This window comes from Archocentrus centrarchus, chromosome 19 (assembly GCF_007364275.1).
Source record: "Archocentrus centrarchus isolate MPI-CPG fArcCen1 chromosome 19, fArcCen1, whole genome shotgun sequence".
Classification (NCBI taxonomy): domain Eukaryota; kingdom Metazoa; phylum Chordata; class Actinopteri; order Cichliformes; family Cichlidae; genus Archocentrus; species Archocentrus centrarchus.
This window is the reverse complement of record NC_044364.1, coordinates 16965821-16993339: the sequence shown is the minus strand read 5'-3', so window position 1 is coordinate 16993339 and position 27519 is coordinate 16965821. Positions and strand designations below refer to the sequence as shown.

Genomic DNA, 27519 nt, shown 5'->3' with positions numbered 1-27519 from the left:
GCGGCCCGGTACCAAATGTCCCACGGCCCGGTACCGGTCCACGGCCCGGGGGTTGGGGACCTCTGTTGTAGAGGACAATTTTTTGGTACACTTGGGCCCTTTGGCACTAGTTGCGCAAAGTGGTCTCTTGAACATGACATTAACTGCACTCAAAAGGCCTCCACAGCCACCAGATCTCAATCCAATAGAGCACCTTTGGGATGTGGTGAAACAGGAATCTCACATCATGTACGTGCAGCTGACAAATCTGCAGCAACTGTGTGACACCATCATGTCAACATGGACCAAATCTCTGAGGAATGATTCCAGCACCTTGTTGACTCCGTCATGAGGCATTTCTGAAGGCAAAAGAGGGTCCAATTCAGTACCAGCACGGTGTACCTAATAAAGTGGCTGATGAGTGCAGATCATCAACACAGCGACACCAGCTTGTGTCAAAGGGTTCGGTAACAATCCTTAAATAAATGAGTCAAAAGACAAAGCAGTGCTGAAATAGTATTTTTATTAAATACTTTCAAGATCCAAGTTTGAAGAATAACAAAGCTATGATGAAGACCAACTAACACTCAGACAAACACTTGATAGTCGTCAATTCATGGTTGTATTTCATTGTACATCATGATCATGCAAAAAAACTCCAGCATCCATGTGAAGGCTGGGGAGAAAGCGCAGCCCAATATTATATCATTACAACGCAGGGAAAACATCAAGGGCCTCATACCAAGCTACGGCTCCTGAATCCTTTTTTTTTTTTCTTTGAATTTTGCATTTTTTTAAATATTTTTCATGTCACCTATTCAACATTCTGGATGGAGGAAATTCATATTTCAAAAGATGCAAATATCATATTAACACTAGCTCCATCCGTATTCAGGTAGGTACATGGTAGAAATGTGTAACTGAAACATGCATATAACTAGGTCTCCCGCTCTGCTTCGCAACATGTGTAGGTCCCAAAAAACCTGCACGCCCACATCAGAACGTTCTCAAAACTCCTCTCAACTGAGCAGGCATGATTTAAAACCACCAAGGGTAGATTAGACAAATAATTTAGTCCTGATCAGTATCTATAATTTCACATCATCTTTACTGCTTCCCTCTTTTCCCCATTTTTTTTTTTTTTTTTCCTCCTGTGTGCAAGGGAGAGTGCAGAACTCCAGCTTGGCAGATCGGCAAATTACCAAAACGACAAAGTTAACAGCAACAACAACGAAAGAACTCAAACCAGTAACACGGAAACAACAAAGAGAGAGAGAGAGCGAGAGAGAGAGAGCGAGAGAGAGAGATACACAAATAAACATCTCAAGAGCAGAGTCCGAACACGGGGGGGGCGGACATATTGGGGAAGAGGATTTCGGATACGACTGTCGCAGATGGATGGAGACAATTAAGCAGCACGGCGAGGGTGGCGCCGATGGTCACAGCAGCGGTGCGGATATGTTACAAAGCCTAAAAAACCCCACCAGGCGTGCACGGGTGCATATGATATGAAAAGATGGCTCACAGCATTGTGGGATCAGGACTAAGGACACTATCATGAAGGTCTTCATATTTAAATATGCATCTATTACACTGGGGTGGGGGTGGGGGGGTTCAAACTGCTTTTCAACCTGTTATTTCTTTTATTCTCCGTCTCCAAAAACAGTCGTACGGCCATGGATCTAAAGCTGGTAGCCTACACAAGTGTGTGTATTCATGTTTGTCACGATCGATCGAGAGCTACTAATATTTTAAGGAAGTATTTTAAAAGGTGCAGAATTTCAACTATGGAGAAAAATGTTGCTCCTAAACTACTGGGGGAGATCACAGAGGTCATGGGGTGATTCCCACTCCCAAGTGCACAGGATGAGTGTCTCGATACATGTACATATATTACACTTTTCTACATATATCTATACATACACTGTATTTACACAGTGATTATAAACAAACCAGGGCCTTACAGAAAGCAGAGAAACAGCGTGGGAGAGAAGGTTAAAAAAAGAAAGTGGTTAAAAGAGAAGGGATTAATGAGGGAGAGGCAGCAGCCCACTCTCTCCCTCCACTGCATATAGACACAACAGAACCTGCTAGCACGCTAAAGCTAGTTTTAAATTTGCACAATAAAATCCCTCTTTTAAAAAAAAAAAAATAAAATAAAAATAAAACTTAGCTGCTTAAAAAGGAGCCAGAAAATATATTAAAGAAAAAAAAAAAGGCTCCGGTCATTCAGAGGAACGCAAAGGGATCAGGATGCTAAAAATACAACAGAACACATAACCCCGATTCACACACCCCCACAATAACACAGTTTCCGTTCTGGCGAAAAAAAACAAACAACCAACAGAGAAAAACAAACAAACAAAAAAAAAACCCAACAAACAAACAAGCACACAAACACATAAAAAGCCTAAAGTTCTACACTTTGGTGCTTCATGTTTTTGATATCAAGTTGTCTGACTGAGCCAACCTGATCGTTTTTCCCTCTTTAATTCAGTGGGGAAAAAAATCTCCCTAAATCTTAACATCAACGTCCAGGTAGTGAGCACAACATGTTCTACCCAGTAATCCCTAAAGTGTCCAAATCCCAGCTGCTAACTTCTCACTCCTCCCTGTTCCTCCGTTATTATAGTGAATATAAATGCTTAGTTGGGTTTTGGTGGTTTCTGGTACATCTAGTCATAATTTACACAGTATATTCATAACTCATACTCATAAACTGTCACAAGTTCAACTGTAAATCCTCTCCTCCCCCAGGACGTCTCATCTCGCGCGGGCAGAAAAAAGATGGCTGCCAGAGGAGGGACAGAGGGCAAAGACGCGCCCTCCAATCAGGCGCCAGATGCATGCATCATCCCATGGAGGCGGAGTCTTGTGTTCAGCCGGCCCCCAGCAGGTCAAAGGAGGGACAGGATTGGTTGGTATCGTGGAGAGGGATGCGATCTCGCCCGGCCGGGCTCCTGGCACTAGCCAATCCACGCAGAGGACGGACCTCTTAAACACACTCGCTGAAAAAACACTGCCCCCCAAAACACACACTCCAGTAGACTGGAGGCTCAGGACCACTGGGAGAGCAGAGGAGGGGCAACACGTTAGAGTTTGTTACTGCGTCTGGAATTATCAGAATGTAAGCAGGTCCAAGAAGAGCTCGAGTTTAATGCTGGTTCTTATTTTAGTGCATCATTTCAGTAAGTTTGTGTTGGTGCTTTTCCTACATCATCACAATCTGTGCTGTTCCAGGACCATCGCCGAAATGGACCAATCACATTTTTGGGATGTTATCGCCTTGCAACTGTTCAGGGCTTTCTGGCAGAAAGGATTTCTGATAAAGGATATGTTTTAGTGGAAACTACAGTCTTTGCCTAAACCTAACCTAGAATTTATCATCTTTTTGCTTAAATCTAATCAAGCTTTCTAATAAAGTGGCTCAGCAGTCAGCACTGTTGCCCCACAGCAACACAGTTGTGGGTTTGGACCCAGGTGGGGCCCTCCTGCATGCAGTTTGCATGAGTCCCTCCGTGCTGGTTTTCTCCAGGAGCTCCAGTTTTTCCCATCACTGAAACACATCTGAGGTTAATGCTGCTCAGAACACTGTCACAAAACTGATTAGTGACCTCAAAGAGTTTCACTTCCTGGTTAAATAAAGGTTATTAATAATAAAACTTTAACAACACTTTTTTGGTTTTTCATTCAAAATAAGTCTACCAAGTTCTTCCTTTCCTTTTTTCCTATCATCTTTTCCACTTCATCTCTGCTTTTTCTTCTTTCCTTCCTTTGAACCTTTCTTCATCCCTATCTGTGTTCCTTCCTTCCCACTTTCCCTCCTTCCCACCCTAGCTTTCCTTCAATTTCCTTCTTCCCTCTTCCTTCCTCTCGACCTACCTTCTTTCTTTCCTTTTCTCTCTCACTCTCCTGAAAGCCAGTTGAAATAGTCACGGAGCAACATTAATTTGATGCTGAGGTAAAAAGCACCAACATGTCGATACCAGGTACACGAAGTCAGACGAGGCAAGAAAGACAAACATTTGAATGATCGGGGGTTCTGGGGTATTTTTTTCTGATTGCAGCAGATGTTTCCAGCTGGATGTGGTCACCAGGACCCCTCCAAGATAGCCAAACTATTTAGAGGAAACCTTATTAAAACCGTCTGCTGTGCACAATTTACATTTTTCTTTAACCTATCCCATTTAACCCATTAATGCGCACACACAAAACATGTGAGGAGTATGGATGCATACCTGATCACTGTAGTGGTGCAGCAGGCGCTCCTGAGCAGTGGAAATGGACATTAAGCCACTTTCCATCGCGACGATGCCACACTCTGGTCTCCTCTGATTGGCTGGAACGGGGACGGCCTGTGGAATCCACGAACTGTGTGAGCCGGATGTAGGCGATGCATGCGGCATCCTCACCGATCAGGTGCACATGTGGGTTGAGCAGGGTGGTATGCACGGGCTTGCTGTTCTTGCTCAGCACTGCACAAAATGGGGAGGGAAAAAAAAAAAAATGTTCAGTAAAACCTCCAGGTATGAAAAATGAGCTGCAGTTCCTTCAATGGCCACTTGAGGCTGGCCCCATGAATGAGTCAGTGCCTCTAAAAATTCCCCAACAAACACATTTAAGCCTCGTACATGTTTTTTGCTCTGTAAAGATAATTTCTCTTCATTTCTACTGTAAGCTGTGAAGTCACCCATTTATATTAAATCCAAAAAATTAAGGGCTTTGCCACTAACATGCTGCATGCTCTCTGGTGGGCCTCACGACCACTAATTCAAATCATTGAGCTGGACCTCAGACGTGTTTTCATGAGTAAAATTCGAGTTTTTGTGTGAACGCTACATGCTTTCCCAGTTCAACACCTGCTAGTTTGTAGCACCTTCTTCTATTTTTATTGTGTTTGTTTGAGGCAGCTGGTAAACATCAAAATTACCGCAACATTGTACCAGCATGGTACATCCTACCACAGATTATAAACCAAAGAGGGGGTGAGAGTCGCGGAAGGCTACCAGCTGGGTGGGAGAAACAAAACAAAAAAGAGGGGGAGAGGAGAGAGATGAGAGAGAGAGAGAGAGATGAGAGAGAGAGAGAGAGAGAGAGAGAGAGAGAGAGAGAGGAGAGAGAGGTATATCTATATCTCTTATCTCTATATCTTCTCTCTATCTCTCCTTATCTCTATCTCCTCCTCTCCTCTCTATCTCTCTCTCTCTATCTATCTCTCTCTCTCATCTCTCTCCTCTCTCTCTCCTCCATTCTCTCCTCTATCTCTATATATATATATAATAGATATATATAGATATATATATATAGATATATAGATATATATATATATATATAATATATATATAATATATATAATATATATAATATATATAATATATATAATATATATATATATATATATATATATATATATATATATATATTTCCGTCAAACAGTAGTTGAAACAACCCCTTTTTGTTAGTTGCAGTTCTAAGTATGCCAAGAGTGGAGTTTATCCACACTGAAAAATATTCCTGGTATTTCCCAAAACTGACTACACTCCTTATCTGGCTGGTGTTTGAAGCAGCTTAAAATAACCTGTATATTATGCAAGTACAGAAGAACACTCACAGTTTTCAAAGTAGAACTTGTGAAAGTCCATGCCCTCCACCAGGTTTCCCAGAGCCTCAGGCTCGAAGGAGGTGAGTCCAGGATCACAAATCCTCCTGAACACAGAAAAAAACCCAAAACAAACAAAAACCAAGAACAAAAATGAAGACGAGTCTGTCACTAAACGGCACTGATTTCTACTCTCACAAAGCATCTGCTGCTTTTCATTTTACACAGTCGTACTCACGTGTAGGCATCGAAATCTCCATTGTTGATTGCTTCAATCAGCTGCTCCGTAATCTTGATGATCTCCTGTTTACGAGCTACAGACAGAACAAGAGACAGAAAGAGGCAAACAGATGGCAGCTGGTGAGACGCCAGTTGGAAGGTGAGACAACAATTAACTGTGTGTTGGGTTTTTGCACAATGTCATGTTCTCTCATCGCTTCAGCTCCTGCCTTCCTTCACGCGCTCTTCCTCTGTGGCTACAGCTCAATACTCCTCTTTAACCTCGTCGCCTGGATCCAAAGCTGCTTCGTCGACTGACTGAACACTACACTCTGCTGTGAGCACACGCTGCCAACAAAGCAGTAGCAATGAATGGATATCAAAGCCTTTCTAACTCGAGGCCCATTTAGCTTTCTTCTGCTATCACCAACTGTGCGATATACGAGAAGTGAGCAAACTTGCCAAACTGACAGTTTCATTCGCTGAGCCGCCTTCATTAACTGACGAGACGAGAAACAAAGACTAGAACTAAGAATTAAGAGTAATAGTTTGACCAACTTCAATGTTTCCATTTTCTAAAACACCCTTTCAAATCTGAACTTAATTTGTATTGTCTCAAATTTTTAGGTTTACAAAAAAGACCAGTTAGTTGTATTGCGATGCCTAAAAACCATGAAACTCTTCACATTATACATTTAAAATATCAGGAATACCAAATGAGTTTCCACACAGCAAAAAACTCTCACTTCCACAAAATCCATCTTTAAGAAAAAGACTGGCAATACTTCCTTCTAGTCAACAAATTCCATAAAAGAACTAAAACCGGCAAATAAACTGACAGCATTGCATTTTATTCTGTGCTTTAAGAGTGCCACTGATTTCCAGATACATCAGTGAACCACACTGTTGGCCCAGATGACATTTGGGGTTATTAAACATCAGCACGGGTGCAGCAGCTTATTTTGACCCATTCAAATGCTCCTCATATGGTCCCATTTCTTTAACTGGGAAGTCGTTCTTTCTACTTTTAATATGAAATGTTGAAACAAAACAGACGTTACAAAGATGTTTTATTTTGTTGCTCAGAGGACTTAAACAGCAAATGTCAACAAATGTCAGCGGTCTCCAGCATATAAATATACAAACATCCTTTTACCTGCCTTATAATCACGATTACTGCTGCTATACAGTATTAACAAATCTAGGACAGTCTCAGCAGTTCTTAAAACCCGTTTTTATGCCCCACTTTAGAAGGAGGAAAAAAAAAAAAAAGTTCACACCTCACAAACCACATTTTAAAAACACTGTAAAAAGTGAAACAAAGATCAGCATTACAGCATCAGGAATTTTTATTGATTTATTTTTTTGCCTGCAAAAATCAGTAATTCAACTTAATTTTCTTTCATATTTTACGCCTCACCCATGGTTCACCCCACAGTTTGAAAACCACTGTCATATGCCTGAAGTAACTAATGGTAATACTGTTTTAGAAATTACTACTAAGTAATTGCAGTTTAATAATGCAATTTGATACAAAATATTCTTTCCATCAACTATTGAATCACCTGGCATGTTTCTGTGGATGTGACTGAATTAAGGAGGTATTCACCTAATTTTTTTTTTTTTTTTTAATTTTCAGTTGGGAACTTGTATCATTATTTCAATAATAAGGCATGAATGCACCCTTAATCACACACACAGAGCATCTGGCTGCCAAAAATACTCAATAGTGCACCAAAACCAGAACAACCTCTTTCGGCTGCTCCCTTTAGGCGTTGCTACAGTTGCTCATCTGCTTCCACCTCACCCTACCCTTAACAAAAGTCACAACAACTCCCTGCATGTCCTCCTTCAGAACATTCATGAATCTCCTCTGTGATCTTCCTCTTTTCCTCCTGCCTGGCACCTCCATATTAAACATCCACTATCCCTCCTCTGAATGCGTCCAAACCACCTCAACTTTGTCTCCAAGCAGCTCATCCTGAGCTGTCTTTCTGATATTTCTAATCTTGTCCTTTCTGGTCACTCCCAATGAAAATCTCAGCACCTTCAACTCTGCCACCTTTTTGTTAGTGCCACCGTCTCCAAACCTTACGTCTTAGCAGGTCTCGCTACTATCTTGAAAACCTTCTCTTACATTCTCGCTGCTACCCCGTCACCAATCACCCTTCACCAAATCTGCTGCTTTGGATGGTTGACTCCAGATGTTTAAACTCACCCACCTTCACTTTACTTGGCGCTTTAAAATATCAAGCTAAAGTCAACTGTAACGAAGCAAAACTGCTGACTAGATGACTCATTTACAACCACTAACACACACCAGAGATGCAGAGTTTCAGTGAGCAACAGGTAACAGTGAGGAGATGGCAGGGAAAACCGAGTTAGTCAGTTAGTGCAGATGTGTTCTTACTCTGCTTAGTGTTGCTTTTAGCAGCGACAGTGTTGCTCCCTAGTGGAGCGGCAGGCATGGATGACTGTGAGAGCTCTGACTCGGGGCAGGAACTGTTGCCTGTGCTGTTCCATGCAATGCGCTTTACGTCATGCGGTGGAACTGAAATACACAAGGGATGGTCAACAAACAAAAATGTGGATGGACAACAGACAAAATGACAGAAATGTGATCATCCACACACACACACACACACACACACACACACACACACACGTATGCAGCTCATGCAATAAAAACAAAGTGACAAAGCAGATGTAGGTTAGTGAATTCAGCAGAATTAGTAAGAAATAAACAGTTATGGCAGAAATGCAGATGGGTAACATGGGGACAGGGTGGTAGCTGGAAGCCAGATCAGTGCCGCTCTGATCGTGATGCTGTGTGATGTGGAAGTCAGTTAAATGCCTGCTCTGTTCACATCTACTCTACTCTTAATGCTCATACACATTAACATTAAGCTTCCTCTGATGAACTGGAGCACTGAGCAAAGAGAGGATCGAAGCCATTGTTTGTTATTTGCTCAAGTTATGCCTGTGGGGAAACTTAGCATGTTCAGGAAGGAAGGCAGGAGTGGAAAATGCACACAGGAAAGAAGTTTAGAAGAGGAGGAGGAGAGGGAGGAAAAAAAAAAAAAGATTAGATTGTCTTTTAGTGCAAGTGTGTCTGGCAAGAGCAGGAAGATGAAAACAAGAGGTCAGACAAAAAAAGATGATAGAGAAGAAGATCTGATTTGAGAGTGGTGAAGGATGGTGTATTAAGAGAAAGTGAAAATTAAATTAGACAAAAGATTGAAGTACAAATGAAAGAAGAAAATAAAAAGCAGTGAAGGAACATGAAGGAGAAAGTGTGAGGACACGATGCTCTGCATGGTTCCATTAAAGTCAGGCAGGCAGCAGGGCCTGTCAGACTGGGCGACTACTTTAGGACACTCAGCTGCAAGGTAAGCAAGGCTTCCTCCAGCTGGAGCTGTCACATTAGGAGGACAAGGGGGTCGATGCAGCGATCGCCAAAAAAAACACACACGCTCAGACACACACGTTCAGGTTTCAGGGTTCCCACAGTGGCCCTGAAGAAAATAAAAATAAAAAATACAACTTGTTTTTTGAAATGATTTTCTTAAACTGTTAATCACAAAAGTCAAAGAATTAAAAACATGGAGGTGGAAAGGGGCATAACAGGTTCCCTTTAAGATGTCTATTATAAGACGTTATACAAGATCTGTGTAGCCTTGCTCTTACAGTGGATAACAACAGAGAGCAGGAGGCGTCTGTCTGCAATCAGTGTGCTTTAAAAAAAGGCATTATTATAGTTTATTACTGCTAATATTCCAGTTTATTACAACCTGGTTTTGGTAATACTGCATATAAAGTAACTTAAGATATCTGGAAATACAGTGGCACTGTTAAGGTGAAGTCCAACGAGGGGGGGAACCCCCCCCCACGAATAATGGATTATGTAAGATACGAATCAGTAATTTAATAATCTGGTGGTTATTGGGGAGAACATGAGGCTTACTAAGCAGATAGTTAGCTGACAGTATGGTCACAGTCAGTAGACTTACCTTTAAGAACTGAAAATTTGCCTGTTTTCCTGCCTTTAAACTCAAAATTGTTGAAGCAGTGTTGGATCATTGTGACAGAATGGAACAAAAGGCGGCTAACATCCAAAGACGACCTTTGGAATATCCCTCAAGATGCATGGAGAACTATTCCTGAAGACTACTTAAATAAATGACAAGAAAGCTGCCAAAGAGAGTTCAGACTGTGTTGAAGGTGGTACATACCAAATATTGACTTTCAAACTTGTTAGAATTGTACAAACACCATTTTTGCATTATATACTGCATTTCCATGTATGTTTGCGGATGTTTCAATACATCACTGTACCCCATTTACCTAGCTAAACACAAAGCAATGAAGGTTGACTCAGGTTTGATCCAAGATGGCGCCGCGAATGGATGCCCTGGTACTTCGGTGCGCTCTGTTTTGTTTGTTTTTGTGCGTTATTTCTGTGTCTGGACACTCTTCTGGGTATTCTTACACCAGAGAAGAGCTTTTCAACATTAGGTCCACAACACCTTCGGATTTATTTCCTGTTTTTGTCGCATCTGCGGCGGATTTATTACACACTCTGGCCCAGAAAGTGAGACGCCGAAAGAGAGGGAAGCGCGCTGGCGTGCTTGTGAGGCTAAGGAGACGTGGATTACGCACAGCCTTACCTGGGATTTTCCTCTCCAACGTGCGTTCACTTAGGAACAAAATGGACGAACTGATACTGATGAGGAGCATGAATAGAGACTTTTCCAAATCCTGTGTGTTATGCTTCACGGAGTCATGGCTGTGTGAGGAGATACCGGACTGCGCGCTCCAGTTGGAGGGATTTCATCTCCTCCGCGCAGACCGGCAAGCTGCGCTTTCCGGCAAGGCTACAGGTGGAGGAGTCTGCTTCTACATAAACAGTGGCTGGTGTACGGATGTGACAGTGATTGCTAAGCACTGCTCTCCCTCACTGGAATATCTTTTCATTCACTGTAAACCGTTTTACTCTCCGCGGGAGTTCGCTTCATTCATACTGGCTGCTGTTTACATCCCGCCGGACGCGGACGTGCACGAGGCCCAGTGCGCGCTCACAGAGCAGATTCTGTGCATGGAGCGGACATACCCGGACTCTCTTATCATCGTACTTGGGGACTTTAATAAAGACAGCCTGAGACAGGAACTTCCCAAATATAAACAATATATCACATGTCCGACCAGAGAGGAGAAGACACTAGACCACTGCTACAGCACGATAAGCGGGGCTTATCACGCAGTGCCCCGCGCTGCACTCGGCCTCTCTGACCACGACATGATCCACCTGATCCCCGCGTACAGACAGAGGCTGAAGCTCTCAAAACCTGTGGTGAGGACAACAAAGCAGTGGACCCGTGAGGCTGTGGAGGAGCTCCGCACATGCTTCGAAACTACAGACTGGGACTCAATGAGGGCTGCCTGTGACAGTCTGGATGACTACACGGACACTGTAACCTCGTATATCCTCTTCTGCGAGGACAGCATTGTGCCATCACGCACCAGGGTGTGTTATAACAGTGACAAACCCTGGTTTACTCCCAAACTGAAGCAGCTGTGGATAGAGAAGAGGGAGGCTTTTAAAAGTGGGGACAAAGACTGCTACAAAGAGGCCAAGTACAGGTTTAGCAAGGAAGTGGCCACTGCTAGATCACATCACTCTGAGAATATACAGCAGCAGATCTCAGAGAACGACGCGGCCTCTGTATGGAAAGGTTTTAGGCAGATTACCAACTACAAGCCTAAAACCCCCCACTCCACAGACGACCTACAAACTGCAAATAGACTGAACGAGTTCTATTGTCGTTTTGATGGTCAGTTCAGCAGCCTTCACACCTCCACCAGTCCCAACTACAATACAGCCAACACAAATATTCACCCCCCAACCTCCCCCTCTCCCCACACCTCAGAGAAGCCCACATCATCAAGGACTCCCACCCCAGAGTCCCCCTCATCCCCCACCCCCACAGTCTTTTGTATTCAGGAGGACCAGGTGCTAAAGCAGTTCAGGAGTGTCAAAGCTCGCAAAGCTCCAGGTCCAGATGGTGTCTCACCTGCCACACTGAGACACTGTGCTAACGAGCTTGCCCCATTGTTCACGAACATCTTCAACTCCTCACTGGAGGCTTGCCACGTGCCTGTCTGCTTTAAAACCGCTACCATTGTTCCTGTCCCCAAGAAGCCAAGGATCACTGGACTAAATGACTACAGACCTGTGGCACTGACTTCTGTGGTCATGAAGTCATTTGAGCGTCTGGTGCTGTCCCACCTCAAGTCCCTCACAGCCCCCCTTCTGGACCCCCTGCAGTTTGCCTACAGAGCCAACAGGTCTGTGGACGCCGCCATCAACCTGACTCTGCACTTCATCCTACAGCATCTGGACTCCCAGGGAACCTACGCCCGGATCCTGTTTGTGGACTTCAGCTCTGCCTTCAACACCATCATCCCTGATCTCCTCCAAGAAAAGCTGTCCCAGATGAACGTGCCTGATCCCATCTGCAGGTGGATCACTGACTTCCTGACGAACAGGAAGCAGCACGTGAGGCTGGGGAAGAATGTCTCGGACTCCCGGACCATCAGCACTGGCACTCCTCAGGGCTGTGTCCTCTCTCCTCTGCTCTTCTCCCTGTATACCAACTGCTGCACCTCTGACCACCAGTCTGTCAAGCTTATTAAGTTTGCAGACGACATGACTCTCATCGGACTCATCTCAGACGGGGACGAGTCGGCCTACAGGATGGAGGTCAAACGTCTGGCGTCCTGGTGCAGCCACAATAACCTGGTACTGAACGCCCAGAAGACAGTGGAGATTATAGTGGACTTTAGGAAGCACACAGCCCCTCTACCCTCCATCATCCTGACTGACACCCCCATCACCACAGTGGACTCTTCTCGCTTCCTGGGAACTACCATCACCCAGGACCTCAAGTGGGAGCCCACCATCACCTCTGTCATCAAAAAGGCCCAGCAGAGGATGTACTTCCTGCGGCAGTTGAAGAAATTCAACTTGCCAGCAAGGACCATGGTGCAGTTCTATACTGCCATCATTGAGTCCATCCTCACCTCCTCCATCACTGTGTGGTACGCTGGAGCCACCACTAGGGACAAACAGAGACTACAGCGCGTTGTGCACTCTGCTGAGAAGGTGATTGGCTGTAACCTCCCATCTCTCCAGGACCTGTACACCTCCAGGACACTGGGGCGTGCAGGTCGGATCACAGCCGACCACTCTCACCCTGGGCACAGACTTTTTGACCCTCTCCCCTCAGGCAGGAGGCTACGGTCCATACGGACCAGAACCTCCCGCCATAAGAACAGTTTCTTCCCCTCTGCTGTTGGACTCATGAACAATAACCCTAAGACTGTTACCACCACCCTCCACAAACGCTGATGACCCTATGTCTATGCACCTGTCTGACTGCACTGATGTACATATTAGTGGAATATAGTCTACATTCTTTTATCTTTTAATTAGTCTCTGCACTGTATATTTTGTAATTTTGTAATATTGTGCTATAGTTATAGCTCTAATATCTCTGTATATTTGCAATTTGTATACTTGTATATTGTCTTATAGTTTTTATACTTATTTGTTTTTTTCTGTAAGCACGAAGTACCGCAGCAATTTCCTAATGCTGTGAACCTGTTCACCCATATGGCAATAAAAACCTTCTGATTCTGATTCTGATTCTGATTCTGATTCTGATTCTGATTCTGATTTTCACTGTTACTGCCTCTCACCTCTATGTTGAGATAATAATATAGTAATCAATTGTGTAAACCTGACTACTGTGTGGGGTTTTATTTGTTCTGTGTGTTTGTGGGTACAGTGAAAAGCTGTAGGAGGACAGACACTGCCAACCTACCACAAGCTATCTGCATACTGAAACACCTGAATGGAAACCAGAGTCCATAAAAGTGCATTCCTACTGAGGAAATGCAAACTTGTACCATTTAATTCATGTCATTTGTCATTGTGCAGCAAATATGACTGAAAATAAGAGGTTGCAGAGCACAGCAGCTCTGTGGTGGCCCCATTAATGTGTTAAAAAATTGACTATTTAATCCATATAAATATAATGTGTCCTTAGGCTTAACAACACTCCCTAAATTCCTGAGCTAACTGAATCACTGAACTGGACCTCTCGAATGTGCTTGTGTTGTTGGTGTGGCATGGCTTGCTGTGCACTTAATTGTAATAAAGAAAATCCAAGAAGTCTGCAGTATGTAAAATATCATCACCCACTAAAAAAATAGGGGCCCAAGTCATTTTTTCAGGTTTTTCAGAAAAGACAAAAAAACTGAACCAAACATTGAAAATATGATTTATGCAAAAAATAAAAACAAAACTTTCCTTAAAAAAAAAAAAAAAAAAATGACTTAGGCCATTATTTTAAGAGGGTGCCAATATTTGTGTTACATAGCACTAATTACAAAACCACTGCCACAAGATGGCAAAGGCCAAAACGCTTAAATTGAGACTTTGAAGCAAGAATTTGAAAATCAAATGACAGCGGCGACGCCAGGCTTTTACATAGTCTATCAGTGAGCGCACTATTGTTATACCACACAGGTGTGATGGCAAAAACTACTAAAATAAGATCCAAATTGAAATAATCTGGAATTATTCTCGCAATGAATCATTCACATCAAACTATGACGCTTTGAGCATCTTGGATTTTTCTGAGTGACGTACAGAAATTTGTAAAAGCCAAACATAAAAGTGAATAATTCCACTAAATTTCCACAAATCTAAAACCAGTGGGAACCCTCAAAAAAGAAAGAAAAAAAGCTCAGTGGATCAGAGTGAGGGGCTCAGAGATGTAAGACGTTATTGCCAGTGACTACAGAAAGCCAGGGCGGGAGTGGGGGGTGGGGCAGGTGGGGGGTGGGGGTGTTAGGTCCTGGCCAGGGGCGACCTTATAGCTTTTGGTTGCCATGGATAAACTTACTGGCAGGTGAGCTTTGAGGTGAGGGCAGAAGTGGGGGCATCTCCTCTGTGGCACTGCTCTGACTCAGCGCCGTACTGTCCGCTAGAACACACATACAAAACGCAGCCAGACACACAATAAATACACACATACACGACAGGCACAGTCAAAAGTGTGACAGACACACGTCATATCTCAGCACACCTGCCAGTCAGTACAGTCAAAACAAACACAAAAAAAAAGAAGCAAAAAACACTTTGCTAGATGGGAAACAGAAAGAGAGAACAGGATAAAGGGAATAAAACACTTGAGTACCTTTCCTACCTTTCATTTCTTCCTCGTCGTTGGTGGCGTTGCTCTCTGTTGATCCCTGGGATGCAGAGGAAAGACCAGAAAGACGCTGAAATCAAACACAGCTGGGATCCAGCAGGATCGAGTCTATATGGAGGGTCTGTGTCGGGCTTTCAGACAGATAAAAACATCTCTCACCTTGACTCCATCGGGAGCATTGTGCACCACTGTGCTTTGAGATTCCTGGGATACAGAACATAACAGTTAGTCTGAAATATCACTGTCTTCAAACAGTGCCTCTCAACTGGATTCAAATTGGGCCCCTCAGCCACAACCTAAAACAATATCTTCACAACAGCTGGTGTATCCAAAACTTTCAAGAGTGCCCACGGCAATGGCTGGGAGACGCGTTCCATTTGGGCTGTAACTAAGGACCGTCTAGTCTATAAACACCAGAAAATAGTTCAGAAGCCCGTAATTCCCATACTAAAATGCATTTTCAGATGCATGTTTGGTCTAAAGAGAAAGATGCTCTCAGAGAAGACAAAACACTGGGGAATCAATTGCTGAGCGTTTGCTCAATCAATTAATAGACTCGTCATTTCTGGTCTGTTATCATTTATCAGATTTTACTGGAACTACACAGATGCTAAGGCCACACCGTGTTACTGCTTTACAAAACACCGTGAGGAGAATTAAACGTAATAGCTGCAAAATGAGCTGCAGTTTCGATTTTATGTGTGTGAAAAGTATCATGAATATTACTTTAAAAATCACACAGATTATTTTAGCTTTTAAATACAACGAGAAGAGACACCTGATACTTCAGAGGGAAGAAAATGTTGCCACAGCTCCAAATGAATTGTGTCAAAGAGGTAACGTCCCATTTTAAACTGGAACAGTTTAACTACACCGCCCGAGGCTGCACCCAGAAGTACCATGAGATCTGGCAACTGTTTCTGTCCCATTTTAGGATGGAGCTTCCTTTCGTCACACCACACCGCAGGCTGTCCTCTTTTTATGTTGTGTTTAATTCTGCTCATATAAACGAATCCAACAAATGGAGAAAATACTGTATGGAAACAGTTTTGCACTTTGTGATGTTGAAATGATTTGCTTATTTTTGAGTACTGAGTGCCGATCAATAAATAAAAAGAATAATAATTATTATTCAGTTTAAAAAAAAAAAAAATCATATAAACACAATAACTAACACTAAGCTGCTCAGACGAAGGTCTTTTGCCTTTAGGAAACTCAGTTAAATGGTTAATAATTAATGAAAATTGACGCAGATTAACAATAGGTGGGCTAAATTTTCAATCTCTGCGTAGTGTACCATATACGCATTACATAAGTGGGACATAGCTCTTTGAACTGATCATCAGTTTTTACATACCTGATTTTTTGGAAACATAATATCAGTGTCCTAATCAAAGTGCACTTTGGGGACCTGTACCTCCAGTTGAGAAGCACTACCAAACCAAACCAGACTGTTATCCAACCACAACACTACAAGATGTAATTTAATGCATGCTATAAAAGCGCCTCAAAACCACAGCATGCTAGTGTTGGACTGGAGCACAATGGTCATGTTTTTGACTATGGTGAGGATGTCAATGGGAATGTTATGGATGGTGCATGTTAGAATGACCAAAACAAAACAAAACAAACCCCCCCTTCCCAAAAAAAACTGTTGGCTAAAATATGCAGATGACAAAGAAAGATGTTAGGATGGCAAAAAGATTGAGGATTATATACAGATATAGATACGGGGGCCTTGGATAATAACAGGTGGAGCTCTCTAAACTAGGACTTGACAGCTCTCTGAGCTGCCACTGTAGGTGCATACAGTCCTGCAAACAAGGTCATGCTCTTGAGCCTGTCAAGCTGCCCATGTGCACCTCTTTAGATTTTCAACTATATTTTAATAATTTCCAAAATTGTCCAACCTAAATCAGGAACACATGTGCACCACGAACGGTAAAATTGCTGGGACAGAGAATGTTATAGAGCAAGACCTCCTAGGTGGTAGATGAAGGATGACAAGCAGATGATGGAGGACGAGGCCCGATGGGCTACTATGCAACTACTGAGGGGACAGGAGGGATTAAGAGGCAGGAACTGACACTGCGGCGGCCTACTGTACCATCTGTGCGTTCGTTGCCATGTTGGTGTCTTTCAGGGCATTGATGGCACTCACTATACTGTTCTTACTGTTGTTGGTAGAAGGCTGGGACGAGAACGCAAACACTCAAAGTGAACACATATGTTACACACACACACACACATACACACACACACACACACACACAAAGATGCATTAGAATAACACGCCTTTCAGGAAACGGGGCTAATGTTGGTGGAAGCTCCCGGGCTATTGAGAACTAACAGAGTAAATGAGAGGGTGAGTGCCACAGAATGGCCTCTAGATCATCCCTTTTACTGCCTCACTAACTCTCTATGCCGCTCCCACTTAACTACACAGAGTGACCCCTGGGGCAGAGAAGAAAAAGAGGCGAGGGGAGAGAGATGCTAAATAGCAGCAGAGACTGATGGAGACTGCTGGGAAACAGACTTCTGACTGAAACTGACTAAAGGTAGAAGAATAAAATGACCACTGAGGAATTTATAATTATACATTATGAGTGGAGCTGGAAGGAAAAAAAAAAAAAAGTTAACTTCTCAAACTTGAGGAAGGGACTGCAGGAATTTGGGCATCTAAAAAGCAGGCCACAGAAAGAAACCCTCAAGTAAAGCACAACCCCTCCACAGATATAAAAACAAGTACAAGGTGCCTGAAAACAAAACTCTGGGAAAAAAAATTAAAATAAAATCATTACTGCATGACAAAGACATTCCTTGAAATAATAGGAGGAGAAGTGCTAAACAAAGATGGTGAAAGGCACAGAAAAAGAACAGAAGGCAGAAAAAAGGGGGTCAGCTGATAGAGGAGAGACAGGACACCATGTAGCAGAACAAAAGAGGGCAGAGAGGTGATGAAAAGAACCCTTACCTTTGCAGAATCTGACTTCTTGTTGAGTAAACTTTTGCATGCTGTGAGAAGAAATTAAAAAAAAAAAAAAAAGGAGAATAGGAAGAGAAACAGGTAGAACACTTAAGTTTTACTGATGATGACAATTCTTTCTTAGCTCTAGACTATGTTACATCTATGAAACCCCAACACCTCAGTCACTGCGAAAAAGTAAGCTTAGATGTTTCCAAAGCATAACATGCATTTAATGGATTTCATGGGCATTTTCCCCTTGGCTGTACAGGTTGCTACACTCTGCAAATCCCATTCACATCATAATCCATTCATTGCCATCTGGGGATATAAGAGAAACCTGAGAGCAAAGTAAACTTCCTCAATCCATTTCCTGCCTGGAAGACCCCAGCAGATCTAGAAAGAGAGTGATGGCCAGACTCAAACAGCCGCCAGGACTGACGGTGATGAGCAAGGTTAATGTAAATCATTGATTTCCTTTAAGGGCTCCAGTCACTTTTCTTCTCAGTCTAACGCTCTCAACTCTCTCTTGCTTCCTTTTCTCTTGTTTTTTTACTGACACACACACACAGGTTCCAAAAATCTTATCTTGAGTTTCTTACCTTCCAATAGGAAATTGGAGAGGGATAGAGGGGGAGGGAAGAGGGAGGGGGGTTGTAAGAGAGGGCTTAGTATTTCAATACATGAGAGTAGAGATAAGGGGCAGAGCATTTACAGTAGCAGCAAACAATATCAAGTGACAACTCATGCTCCCTAATCTTGGATGTTGGACTGATAGGCAGCTTCTATCTTGGCCTGGCCATGCAGCATCCAAAGAGAAATATATATATATATATTAAAAATAAGTTTTCATTCAAAAACTAGTGAAAAGAGAGCTGATTGTTCAGTATGCAAACATCTGCTCTTCATTCGGTTGCATCTTCTATTAGGGTGCTAAAGTGATACCATGGGACCACCACGTTCACATGCTCTCTAATTCTGCACCTTCTAACCTCTGTACAAGATCACAACTTTAACATAGCAAGATGGGTAAAGTCAAGGTGACCCACAGGAGGAGGGCCGCACCACTCGAGCAATATTCCAGCTCAGTGATGAAGGAAAAATGTATTAGAAAGCATCTGAAGGTGCGTCTCCCGAGAACATTGTGTAGGAATTAACCACGCAGGACACCCACATGCGAAAAGGCAGCAAGGCAAAAACCTATTTAGAAACACAGAGAAATGCTTCAAACTCACACTTCTGTCACATTCTGCTATAAAGCCATTAAAAAGGAAACATCACGAGCAAATGGCCAAGCCTTGCCTCAGCAATACTCTACAGAGAAGTGCAAGGAAGCAGTTATAGGTTTGCAGTAATGAGTGACATCATCGAACGACCAAAAGCCAAAAAAGAAACAAAGAAAAACAAAACAAAACAAAACAAAAAAAAGAACTCTGATTATGGATGATTTAAAAGGAGGAAAGATGAGGAGCCCAATTGGGAGTGATGATGTCACACATATTTACAGAAACTTACAAAAACAGGCAACTTGGTCCAGTCTCAGTGAGGGAGCCCGCATTCGGAGGGCTTTAGCTGACAATTAAAGCACCACAAGCACCCCCGAATCTCAGCGCACCAATCACACATTCCAGGAGTACCACCCACATCCCCTTAATTGTCTCAGCTGAGGTTATCTCCCCATAAACATTTTACCTTTATCCTGCCTACACACAAATCCTATAGAGAGGTATATGAACATTGCAGAGCAAAAAGGATCCTCTCATCTACAAAGGGAGAAAGAGAATCCAGTCTGCTCTACATTGTTTCTAACGTACTCAATCCATGGAGCCACCATTGGAATCGCCGACCTTCACAACCATCTCCACCCAGCAGGATGAGAGCAAAATCTGATTTTAATACTTTCAAAACAAAGCAATGCATCCCTCCATCCAATGTGGCAGACTTGCTGCCACATTAGCTTATGGAGTTCCTGCCTCAAGGGGGAACCTTTTTTTGAAAGTACTAAAACAGACCTTCAGAGGGGAAGATGAGACATGGGATGCCTTTAACCTCAAGTGATTCATCGGGAAGGAACGGTGATGTTTTCAACAGTAGTGGCACTGAAGTCAGCACTCCCATCCGTCGTCTCAGTTATTCTCCCCTCAAGCTCCTCAACATCTGCCTTTCTTCCTTTGTCCCACCAAAACCAGGTCTGACGATGGCAGCACGCCAACCCAGCTCTTGCCGGCCCCCTTCAATGTGAGTTCCCGAACCCAGGATACATGCCCCTCCTCATCCCCTGCCCCATTCCACCCTGCGCAAGCACAGGGGTTAAGGGGTCAGCTGGAGGTCAGGATGGAGCTTGCTGGAAGTGATGCCAAAACTAAGTCTGAAGGTGAAATGTGGGTTGTGAGGTCACGACTGAAAGGTGGTGATGTGTAAATGTAAAAAGCACTTTTAGTGCAGGCTGAAATAAATCAATGAGTGAAGCTGATTTATATGACTGCTACAGAATACCTATAAATGAGCAAAATCTGTGTGAGTATGCATGCTTGTGGGTGTGAATGTTGATGAGGATGCTTGCAAAGGCTGCATGCAGGATTTTGGGGTTGGTGATGAGGGCCCACCCTGTTCCATGAAAGAAAGTAGCTGTGCATGTAAAGAGGAGTGGATGGGCGTGTCTCTGGGACGTACCTTCCTGAGCCAGTGAGGCCGTGGAGGAGGCGGCAGCAGCAGAGTTGGTATGCTGCCGGCCCACTATTGGATAGAAATGCTACAGTTGGGAGGGGCTATGGAAATTATGCAGGTCGATCTCATGCTGTTCAGTCATGGGCCTAGAAAGCTACAGGTGGTACTGGCTACAGCCCAGATACATCTCAGACTTTGATAGAAATGGGCTAAAGCAAAGACGTGCACCCCTGTGGATTCCTAGGCCCAGGTTTGAAATCATTAGCCATCGACTGACTGATTACTTAAAGGCTGAGAACAAGGCTTCAATGAAAACAAGTCACTCTCAGCAGGCTGAGATAAAAAACACAGAATCTTAATAGTCACCTGGTTTTATAACACCACACTTGCCCCAAAACATAAAAAAAAAAAAAAAAAAAAAAACTCATTAAAGTCTAGGCTTTGTTCTCTCAAACATGCTCCACGGGCAGCAGAAAAGAGGGACACATACGCACGCACACACGCACACACACACATACATACAGGGAGAGATACATTAGCACAGACAAGGACATAACTGGCACCCACATATATATCTGGTACATGACAGAATATCAAATTCTAGCCTGCTAACAAACATGATGATGCACTCATAATAATCCATCAATAATACAGTATTTCTAACATATCATAAAGGAGCTTCATATTTCAGTTCAGTTTAATGTTGTAAGCAAGCAAACTCCTGGGCGCACACAAAAACATTGTTATTTTGAGAATGAGTGGGTGAGTGTGCGTGTGTGGTGAGGGGGTTAAAAAAGGTGCAGAGGACTATCCACTTTCCTTCCTCCTCTCCCTCTGCATGTGCTGCGTGGGAGGCTGAGGGCGAAGGGCACACCCACCTGAGAAGTTTCTGGACACCAGCATGGTGGTGAGAATGGCTCCCTGGAGGAGGAGAGGAAGGAGAAGAGAGAAGTGAGGGAGGTATAATGAGAGTATGGCGTTTTACTTTATTTAACATGAATTCAGATTTTTTTTGCCTCTGGACTGTTGTGCATGTATTTCACTTTCTTTAAATATAGTCAAGACTTAATGCCTGTAAAACTGCATCCAATGATTAAAGAACTTGTACGCAGTCTGAGGAGGCGCACCTTTAACTGTACGTTTTCACATCTCCAAGTCCAACATGCAAACTAATTTAAATGATGTGGCAAAAGAGAACAGCTGATACTTGAGTTTGCATTGGTGGCAGTGAATGCAAACTACACCAAGTGGAGCATGTTGACATTTGAAATGTTTCTCAAAGGTAACATGCTGACATGCGGCAATTTAGAAACTCCCTGAATGAATCTTTAAACCAGAAAGAAACAGTTTGAAGACCTGGACAGATATGTGATCTCAGCTTTTGGCACTTAACAGTTTTGATGGCTGCTATCAATCGCTCATGGCAGCATAATTTACAAAGCTTAATAATTTAATGATCACAATCAAACATATTTTTTAAATATATAATAGATGAGGGCAGCTCTCAACAGCTCCACAAATGACAGTGAATAATATGCACAGCACAGCGAGTTTGAAGATTTTCAATAGGCTCCAAAAACTGATGTAGAAACATTTCTATATGATGAAATGAACAGGGTTGGGTTACATGCTAACTTGTGAAATGTTATGCATAATAACACAATGTAGCAATTCTGTGATACTCAATAACATTGTACAGTTATCTAACGGTGCATAATAGTATTTGTGTACCTAAACAATAAAAACACGCCTAACAAGGCAAAAGGTAGAAACCAGCTACATATTCACTAATGTTCTTTGCCATTTGAGTCATGAAGTAGACTTTCAATAAAAATGTTGGCACCAGTAATTCGTTACTGTATCCCAAGAGAAAGCAATTTATTTCCAGATTGATATTTTGTCCCACCTATATCTAGCTCTATTTCTATCTCTATATATTTTGGGCAAGACTGACAGGTGAAGCAGCGTCCAATCGAGGCAGGTTTAAAGGCAGAAAAGCCTACCTTGAGTTTTCGGCGAGCATTGAACTTGCGGAGACATTCGACTGTTTCCTGCCTGTGCATCATTGATGCCACTGTAGAACGGTGCTGTAAGAGGACAAAAATGGAACAAATAAATAAACAGAAGTTTCAAATTCTCAGTATGTGTGAGAGAGAATCTGAGTTATAGCTGTGTGAAGGCTTTAATGTGGTAATTCTGTAGGTAGTCTTCTGTGTTCAGATTTGCTTTACCATAATGTGCTGTTCCACAGATTCTCCGAGGTGGTTTATGTGAATACTTACGCAGATCCATGGGTGTTTGAGGGCCTGTTCAGCAGTGATTCTCTTGGCTGGGTTAATCGTCAGCATCTGGTTGATCAGGTTCTTTGCCTCAGGGGTCACTGTGTCCCACTCTGGAGATGGGAACTGAGACAATTGGAGAAACAAGTAGGTGCATCAATTCTAAGAGTTTTCTAGTCAGCTGAAGTGGGTTTCTAGCCAATCCACACCATATGGAAACCAGTTCTTGAATTAACTCAGCAAAATTAGGCAGATTATGAAAGAAAAAAAAAAAAAAGAAGATTTGGTTTTTGGATTCACAGAACACATGCTGCACTTTTATTAAAACTAAAATCCCTTCAAACAAACTGTGAAGTGACTTCATTATTCATAGTCTGAGAAAGGAGAATACCCCTTCTCGGATTATCTCACACACACACACACACACACACACACACACACACACACACACACACCCCTCTGCAATGCGTCAGGGAGGCCTTGATAGGATCAATAGCTTTGGAACACATCTCAATTGGACACTGTTAAATGTTCAAAAACTGCTTAGCAAACCCCTGCACTGCACCCGTCACATCTAATAACACACACACACACACACACACACACACACACACACACACACACACACACACACACACACACACACACACACACACACACACACACACACACACACACTTACATCGTACGCCCCAGCTTTGATCTGCTGATAGAGTTTATGTTGATCTTCATCCCAGAATGGTGGATATCCCACTAACAAGATATAGAGAATAACACCTGACAGGAAACAGAGATCATGTTACAATACCAGTTAGCATGGGAAGCAAAGAATAAGATCAAGACAAGAAAATGCAACAATAAGAAAAATGTTTTGAAACCTTGTTACTGCAACACTTTATGAACATGATGAAGTCACCTCTCTTAAAGTGGCTGCAAGGTTTCAAAAATCATCCTGCTTGACTTTTATGATTCACATTAACCTCTCTGAAAACAATTTTACCTTCATACTTAAAAGGCAGTTGAATAGGCTCATTCGACTCAAGGCAAACACTGCCGGGGTCAAAACTCACCACAAGCCCATATGTCCACAGGCTTGCCATAGGGGTCCTTCCTCAGGACCTCAGGGGAGAGATAGCCAGGAGTGCCTGCAAACCCTAACCAAACAGATAAGAGGGCACTATTAACTTTTATTAAAATCCTAGTAAAAGCTACTTTCGCGCCGTTATATAAATAGCTTAAATTATAGTGACCCATATGCAGGGCCAGATTATGATAGTGTAGAGTCACAAGCAAATACCCATTAATCATCCCATCCCCGCCAGAGAGTCAGCCAAATGCTGGCAGTTTGGCTGTTAGCCAAGACACAATGACCTAAGCATGACCTGAAAAGTGACAGTGAGCCTCTTAAGCAATGCTCCTGCAAATACTTTTTGGCTTTAATGCGGCAGCAGATGTGACTTGATGTATGAAAGAGGGCCTGTTCAGTAGTGATTCATACCCGATGTAGAAACTATCCAGAGTTCAACACCCAGACAAAATCACAGATCAGGTAATGGACCTGCTCATTATATATGCGTGCCTGTGTCACTGTTTTTTTTTCTTACCAAACCAAGCTTGCTGGTCCCCCTGCACTTCAATAGCAAGTCCAAAGTCTGCCAGCTTCACTGCAGCTCCCTTCATCTTACTGGCCAACAACAAGTTCTCAGGCTGAGAGAGACACACACACACACACACACACACACACACACACACACACACACACACACACAGTAAAGCAGAGATCAAGACAGTGAGAGACGGGCAGTTAAAGGCGCTCTTCAGTCAAGCTTTTCCTCAGAAATATTTATATTTGATGTATTTGACACAGCATGTGGGGGTGGGATAAAGGTGTGAGAGCGTGATGAAGAGACAGAGGAGGCAGGGAGAGGATAAGTAGTTGAGAATCTCCACAACACCTTATATGGGCATGGGTCCGTAGCCATAGAAACCACTCGGGAGTCATTTAGGTAGAGCTGCAGACTGCATGCTAAATGGAAAGTGTACTTAGTGCGAGGCAGCGTGTGTTGCAGTGTTCTAAATGGCCGTTGTTTGGGCAGCGGGACATAAAGGGCCGCAGTAAAAAGCCCACTCAGGATAAAAGGCCAACAAATCAGACAGGCAGCGCTCGAGGTTATTCTCTGACAGTGTGCACACATACAAAAAACGCCCACACGTGTCTCAGACATCTCTTGAGATAGTGTTCTCCCCATCCCGCCCCACCACGCTACAGTTTCAGATTGAAAAGGTACAGTGCAGGTTCAGTGCATATGTTATTAACATCTCATTAACTTAAACTGGGTTAAATGGAAAGCTGTAGGTAAAGGAGGAGCTCTCCTCTTCCTCTACTCCTTACATCTGAACCTATCAGCAATTTGGGACAAATCAAATATCCCGATGCTCAAAGGGGGGGGTGTGACGTCACACACATCTATGTCTCCTCCCAAACGACGAGTGAGTTTATGCACGTATGAGCTCTTGAATCCTTGCCATAGGTGAGACAAACCCTTTCACGTGATCATGACTCACCATCTCTGTGCGCAACATGAACATGCATCATGTGATTGTGCACACGCACACACATGCACTCACTTACACACAGAATCCCGGCCAAGGACAGGCAGGATGACAGATCTGACGACAGACAGAGGAACATGGGGAGGGTGCAGTAGACGGCAGAGAGATGCAGGGGAAAAATAAAAGGGATGGAAGCAAAAATTGCAGAGAGGGAGAGAGATGGAGCAACTGAGAGCCATCTGTGTGTTGCCATGGCCACGAGCAGAGGTAGGTGTGTGTGTGTGTGTGTGTGTGGGGATGTGCGAGTGTGTGGTTGTCATGGAAACGGGCAGCCACTCACCTTGAGGTCTCTGTGCACAATATCATGCTGGTGGATATGATTGACACTCTCCAAGATCTGACTAATGCAGTGACTACGGAGACAAAAAAGGGGACAGAGAGAGCATGACGTGTCAGTCACTGCCCTTCATTACAAAAAACACCACATTCACCCGACATGGCTCGTCTGCCTGGCAGCTTGTGTTGTGCTTATTAAAAAACCAAAAAAAAAAAAAAAAAAAAAAAAAAAAAAAAAACACGCATGTTGCTGCCATCATTAGGTTAAAAAAAAAAAAGAAAAAAACTGACATCGCTCTTCATCACTGAAACTGACAACATGAAACTAGAGCTGTCGTGCCAACAGATTGTTTCAGTGTCTGAAAAACGTGCAAAGTTTAGACAACCTGCAGTTTTTCCCACAGAAACAGATTCTATTTGCGGCATGTAATGTGTGCTTCACTGCAAATATGTTAATTGCCTAGTCCCTAGTGACAAATATACAAAAGAGCAATGTATTCACTGCCTCTTCAGTGAGCCTCCTGTCCCGAAGACCAACTCCACTGTCTGAGAGTCTCCTTGCTTCGCCATGCAGCCTCGGTCAGATCTGCATAACAGCACAAGCGCCAGCTCTGCACCTGCTGCAGGTTCTCGTTGAAGTGGCTGTCCAGCTCGCGGCTGATCTCTACATCAGCATAAGGACTACAGTCAGCTGCAGTCTGTCTGACCGTTGGGCCTGAGACTCTCTGGAGAGGCAGATACATGATAAATGTACCACATCTTCCCATTAGGGAAAACTGATAGAAGAAAAGGACAGGGCTAGCGGGTTAGAAGTGATTTAAGTTTCAAGATATAAGTGAGGCAACTGGCCCCTAGTAAAATCAATCACAGATGACGTCACTTTCCTGGACAATTGGAAAAGAACATAAAGCCGACAGCCTGCCAAGTAAAACCTATGTGTGGGAAACACTGAAGTGTGTGTTAATTAAACATTTCAAAATTGAGACGAGTGATGACAGCAGACACAGCCATAATCATTTTCCAGGCAAAACTCCCTTGTGCTACCGTTTGTGGATAACTTTTGGTTGTATTTATTTAATAAAAAAAAAAAAAAAAAAAAAAAGCATTGTGAAAATGTCACTGTGGATATAAGGCTTATGTATTATACACTTAATTGACATCAGAGTTAACCACTGAATACTAACTTGATGAATTAATAAAGATAGTAGCTGTTAACTGCACCCATAGAACAATCCCTGAAAGGAACTAAAACTGGGGAAAAAAACAAACAAAACTCAAATTTATTAGAAGCCAGTGGGTGTTAAGGGTAACGCTTAACATAAAACATTTACTATACAATCAATTTTACTTTTCAAAGACATTATCCAGGTACAGTAGCTTAAAGAATCAATACAGAATCACTTGTGTGGGAGGCCTTTAACCACACACTCAATAAATCTCTATCCCGGTAGCAATTTTCATAATGGGGGCGTCAGTTCAGCTGCCACTAATACCGCCACCATCATTTCTCAATACTGGCTCATATGCATGTTTCACACAATCCTGGTGAGTGTGTTGGCACATTATGTGTCTTGTGAAATTTCCCTACATGCCCATACAAGACCATCTTATTACTGTCCTACACACCGTAGCACCAGGTGATGA

At 43.0% G+C, this 27519-nt stretch overlaps 1 protein-coding gene across 14 annotated transcripts in view; it reads right to left on the bottom strand.

The window, feature by feature from the left end:
- Nucleotides 1-482: 482 nt before the first annotated feature.
- The window catches only part of LOC115797983 (calcium/calmodulin-dependent protein kinase type II subunit gamma), a 44988-nt gene continuing 17951 nt past the window's right edge, over nucleotides 483-27519 (bottom strand). The window contains exons 6-23 of one of the 14 annotated variants that reach the window (XM_030754599.1): nucleotides 25880-25952; nucleotides 24591-24693; nucleotides 24057-24140; nucleotides 23669-23763; nucleotides 22990-23112; nucleotides 22711-22794; nucleotides 21586-21628; nucleotides 20714-20776; nucleotides 18050-18090; nucleotides 17183-17266; nucleotides 15235-15279; nucleotides 15061-15115; nucleotides 14767-14847; nucleotides 8208-8348; nucleotides 5817-5892; nucleotides 5591-5685; nucleotides 4218-4454; nucleotides 483-3044 (exon numbers count right to left, since the gene is read on the bottom strand). In XM_030754599.1, coding sequence (XP_030610459.1) covers nucleotides 4222-4454; nucleotides 5591-5685; nucleotides 5817-5892; nucleotides 8208-8348; nucleotides 14767-14847; nucleotides 15061-15115; nucleotides 15235-15279; nucleotides 17183-17266; nucleotides 18050-18090; nucleotides 20714-20776; nucleotides 21586-21628; nucleotides 22711-22794; nucleotides 22990-23112; nucleotides 23669-23763; nucleotides 24057-24140; nucleotides 24591-24693; nucleotides 25880-25952 — 1519 coding nt within the window. In that variant the 3' untranslated portion in view covers nucleotides 483-3044; nucleotides 4218-4221. The remainder of the gene's footprint in view (nucleotides 3045-4217; nucleotides 4455-5590; nucleotides 5686-5816; nucleotides 5893-8207; nucleotides 8349-14766; nucleotides 14848-15060; nucleotides 15116-15234; nucleotides 15280-17182; nucleotides 17267-18049; nucleotides 18091-20713; nucleotides 20777-21585; nucleotides 21629-22710; nucleotides 22795-22989; nucleotides 23113-23668; nucleotides 23764-24056; nucleotides 24141-24590; nucleotides 24694-25879; nucleotides 25953-27519) is intronic. The other 13 variants (XM_030754600.1, XM_030754606.1, XM_030754603.1 and 10 more) reach the window with 13 other exon arrangements.